General features: G+C 45.8%; 1 protein-coding gene across 1 annotated transcript in view; it reads left to right on the forward strand.

Annotated features, from left to right (window-relative positions):
- Nucleotides 1-2,861: 2,861 nt before the first annotated feature.
- Nucleotides 2,862-5,000, forward strand: part of il1rapl1a (interleukin 1 receptor accessory protein-like 1a) — a gene marked incomplete at both ends in the record, with an annotated part of 135,487 nt that continues 133,348 nt past the window's right edge. The window contains one exon of the mRNA XM_083681719.1: nt 2,862-2,943. Coding sequence (XP_083537845.1) covers nt 2,862-2,943 — 82 coding nt within the window. The remainder of the gene's footprint in view (nt 2,944-5,000) is intronic.

Below are 5,000 nucleotides of genomic sequence, written 5' to 3' on the forward strand. Positions count from 1 at the left end.
TTCTTAATTTGGGGATTTGTAATGCAGGTAATGGCTTTTCTCAAATGTTTTATCCGTGCCTGTGAAAATATGGTGATCTGAAAAGTTGTGGGTAGTGGTTTTCATTACTTATCACTAATATCTATGAGATTAGACATTTTACAGTGTGTGCTTCTGTGAGAGAGATGCCCTAATTACCTGTCTCTCCCATGTTGCCGTGGAAACAACAGAACAGAGTCGGGCATAATCAAATGAGCCTCTATACTATACCAGACAGGCCAAGGGGAACCCAAGATGGCCGTTGGATATGTAGAAGCCGATTATGCTGCTTCTGTGCTACAGAGCACCATGAAATGGGGACTGGGATTTTGAGATTCTGTAAGTCTTTGAAAACCAGCTCAACTCACACCTCACAAAATGACTGTCTATCCCCGGGTGTCCCTACAAGAGGAGATGTCGCTGTGTTTCAGTGCTACTTTCACCAAACAAGCATCCTTTCTTTAGAGACTCCCCAGAAGAGCTTGTGTGTTTGACCCTCTGTGCCTCTCTCTGGCTGAGCTGTTAGTGGTGTGAGTTTGGGAGTAAAAGCTTTTTGTGTGAAAGTGAAGAGAAAAATACTTACGTGATAGAGAGAGAGAGTTGAGCGGGAGGACAAGTGAGGGAAAAAGGGGGGGGGGACGGATGAGGTGAGTGTGTGTGTGAAGGGAGGGGGGGGGGGGGGGGGGGGAGGTTAGTTATACAATGGTCCTCTCTGTGTGGGACAAGGACGGGGGGGATGAGGACAGGGATGGGGGGGGGGGGGGGTGATGATGTCATGTTTGGCGGAGGCTCTGTCCCACTGAGCCTGTAAAGGCGGAACATGCTTGGGGTCTTCAGGAGCGCCGGTGGCATTGTTGTGGGGATCAGACTGTGACAGCGAGTGTTTTCCATGTTCCAGCAGGAGCCAGGCAGCCAGGCAGAGCCAGGATGACGGGGATGGTGACCTGTGAATGGGGCTCTTGTGTACAGACTGCTGCTCTCTGCTGGATGCTTCCTCTGTGTGTGTGTGTGTGTGTGTGTGTGTGTGTGTGTGTGTGTGTGTGTGTGTGTGTGTGTGTGTGTGTGTGTGTGTGTGTGCGCACGTGTGTGTGCGTGCGTGTGTGCGTGCGTGCGTGCGTGCGTGCGTGTGTGTGTCCTCTCTTTATCTCTCTCTCTCTGTCTCCTGTATTCTCTCTCTCTCTCTCTCTCACTGTCTTTTTCCTTCTCTCTCTCACAAGGACATTGTCCACCTTCTCTTCATTCCCTTGTCTCTCAGACTCACACTTGTCTCAACTCTCTCTCCCACTTTATCACCCCCCCACACCTTTTCCCCCCCACACCCCCTTTTCCATTTCTGCCTAGATGACAGAAAAGTGTGTGCGTGCGTTCGTGTGTGTGTAAGACCCATAAACCCACCGAGGGTTTAGAACTCTCGCCAAAAACACACACACACACATATTTCTCAACAACTGACGAGCTTATCGCCAACCGCTTCTCAAGGCCTTTTAGTTAAACAAAGAGCCACCAATCCTTGGGCTGCGGCATTTGCCAGAACCTTCTTGGCAGAGAAGGTGGTTTTCCATTGAATGTCGCTTCCTAGAAGAATGTCTGGAGGAGGAGAGAAAGGATCCTTTTCAAGCGCGGGCCTCGCGAGTGTCATGTAAACACACACATAGAGAGAGGCTCCTTTCAGTAGCTATGCTAATCTAGCCTACACCACGTGACTGTACACAGGCAGCACTGGGTCCCTCCTGGCACCCAACGCTCGCCTCTGCTGTTGATTGAGTCTCCACAAGCCAGGGTTCCACCCTTCAATGGGTTCATGTGCTGTGGTTGCTTCTCCTTGAGATTTGGCATCATGAAGGTTTCACCCTGTGTGAACTATCACCACCGCTCTTCCCCATCTCCTTGCGTTGTTGTTGTTACGGAAGTCACTCCTCTCGGTCTTTGAGGCTATGATCGCTGTCAACTTTTACCTCTTTGTTGCTATGGTAGCGTCTACAATCGTGTGACATTTGGGAAGGGGGTGTTCCTCAAGAGCGTTGATGCTTTCAGTTGTTTTGTTGAATGAAATGAATGAATTCAACAAGTATTTTGTAGGAATATGGTGTTAGGGTTACGGCTTCAGAGGACAATGTATGAAAGTGGTTGTCGTGGTCGAATGCGAAGCCTATAAACTGTTTAATGCTTTCCTTTTTAATGAATTTTTTTTTCCCCATCTAATGCCAGATTTATACACAAGCTCTTGCTTCATATCACAGGCTAGTCATTAGAGGGTAATTACTACATGTTAGGTTGTGTCGTTGACTCATGGAGGACGATAATGGAGAATGGTACGCCTTAATCAATTAACGTGATCTACGAGGTCTATGTTACCGTGTGTGATATTTGCTGTATCTGTGTAAGTGGTGAAACGATCATTTAAAATAACCCCCCCCCAACTTCAGACTTGGTTTTTAATGAACCCTGGGATTAAAAATGGTGTTCTTTACACATGTAATTATGGCTTCATTGATTCGTCAGCATCCAAGGGAACGATATCTCATGAAATATATCCACGCTATGATAACTTGTCTCTATTGCAATCATGAGAGAAAATCATTAAACTTCCCTCAGGGGGATGTGGGAGATAGTGTGTAAAGAGTGTGTGTGTGTGTGTATGTGTGTGTGTGTGTGTGTGTCTGTGTGTGTGTGTGTGTCCTGCGGGGGGGGGGTCTGATGTTCTCCTTTGATTGGAAGAACAGGGGGCTACTTTGTCTTCTCTTTAAAGATGACTGATCTCTCTCTCTCTCTCTCTCTCTCTCTCTCTCTCTCTCTCTCTCTCTCTCTTTCTCTGTTACCTAGGCCATAAGGACAGGGGGAAGATGAGACCTCCCATCCCTCTCCTGATCCTGTTGTATGTCGCCCTGTCCCAGAGTGTGAAGGTGGTCTCAAAGAGAGGCTCAGGTACGTCTAACTTCCTCTCTACCCTTCCTGTTTCCTGTTCAGGTTGAGAGAGACATCTGTCTCTTATGATGATTAATTTCCTTTCGCTATATGTGTGCTGTCTGTCTGTCTGTCTGTCTGTCTGTCTGTCTGTCTGTCTGTCTGTCTGTCTATCTATCTATCTCAAATGAAAGAGGGGGAACCAGTTGTTTAGGGCATCCCCCTCCCCATTTCCCCAGGTGAGTCATACTCCATCAGTGCATATCTGATGCCAGTTTAAATGTGAATTTGACATTTTTTTTCCGTCTGGAATGGATGGAACATAATTACATAGCTGAATTGAAACCTGACTGACATATTGAACGGCATACGCACTAGCTAGCGAGCATTCGCCTCTTGCAGAGAGTGACAGATACCAAATGATCCTATTTGTCTCTCTCCAGATCAGCAAGGGTTAATATCAAACTCATTTTGGCTCTAAACGGTGGCAAATTGAGCGTCAATTGTGAAGGAATGCAAAAGTCAAAAAGAAAATGGATGAGAGAAAAGGTTGAAGGCAGAAACTTTGCTCATGACAGGAATAGACAGAGCTTCAGGCAATCTTGTTAAGTGATTGGTAAGACGGTCAATGGCAGGTAAATAGGCCCTGCGTCTTTAAGGCACAGTTAGCTGGATGGGGTTCCATTGGGGCATGTCTATAGCCTAAAGCAAACTAGTCAGATGATAGCAAACTGACGGGTATCCCCCATATGTCTTCCACCTAGCCTGTGTTTACGTTTACTAGAGAGCCATCTGCTTTATAGATAGTAGATAGTTTGAAAAACCACTAGACCTATACTAGACAAATGGTATTCAGGAATTCAGCGCCTGTGCATCTGTGTGTGTGTGTGTGTGTGTGTGTGTGTGTGTGTGTGTGTGTGTGTGTGTGTGTGTGTGTGTGTGTGTGTGTGTGTGTGTGTGTGTGTGTGTGTGTGTGTGTGTGCGTGAGTGTGTATGATGTATTTGTGTGAGTGAAGGGCGGACAGGGGCGGACATTGTCTCAGACTTTTAAAGATGACCTTTAAAGGTTTTACCCAGATAGAACACTGGAAAGACAGAAAGGGCAGAAGGGCATCTTAACCATGAGTAACTGTTATGGTTGGAGAGTTGGGGGTGTGACACACACACACACACACACACAAACACAAACACACAAACACACACACACGCCTCCCCATCTGTGAGTCAATCCCCGTCAATGACTTGTTAGAGGTCAAACACATTGTGTCGTTTATAGACAGACTTTGACCATGAATCATGTATTTCAACCATATAACATGGGACACCACTCCCACCATCACCCTCAAGCTCTCTGTCCCTCCTTTCACGACTATGCTCCCCTTGAGTATTGAGAGTGCCTGTAGCGTACAGGTCAGTGATAATGCTTACTATGAGTCATCTACTGCTCTATAGAAGATATACAGGGCTCTATTTGAAGCTAAACGCTGTGGCATGGTGCCCTTGCTCAGGGGGGCGTTATGGCGATATGGGTCAGCGTACTGTATATGCCGGCGGTAGCGTAAAAAAGGCTGGCTTTAGATGAATAAATTAATTAGAGGTGTGTCGAGGGAATGACCACTCACTGACCGATCAAAACGTGTTCCATAGCTAAATATATGAGGAGCTCAACTATGTATTTATGATGTTCGGCGGCTCATGTGGCCCGTGTTTAACTCAGATTAATGACAGGAGAAAGCGAACAGTCTTCCAGACCAGAGGCTATATTGAATTGATATATTGTGTTATATTAGGTTATGATTTGAAAATACTACGGCGCCAGCTTTTAATGTAATATGCTTGTATTTTATATTACCCCTAACCGATAATATACAGATCTATTCATATAGAGTCCATATAGAAAGGCTAGTTGTCTATGGACTCGTTAGAATGCTGACATGGAGTGTTGTTGATATATAGCAATATAACAATAAATGTCACCCATAATGGGAAATGTCATCACAGCATCATGTAGACTATATGACTGTGTGGTGTTGTGAAGTGTTATCAAGCTTTCTATGAACATTGTGTAGAGTTGTGTG

This window comes from Argentina silus, assembly GCF_951799395.1.
Source record: "Argentina silus genome assembly, chromosome: 12".
NCBI classification, from domain to species: Eukaryota; Metazoa; Chordata; class Actinopteri; order Argentiniformes; family Argentinidae; genus Argentina; species Argentina silus.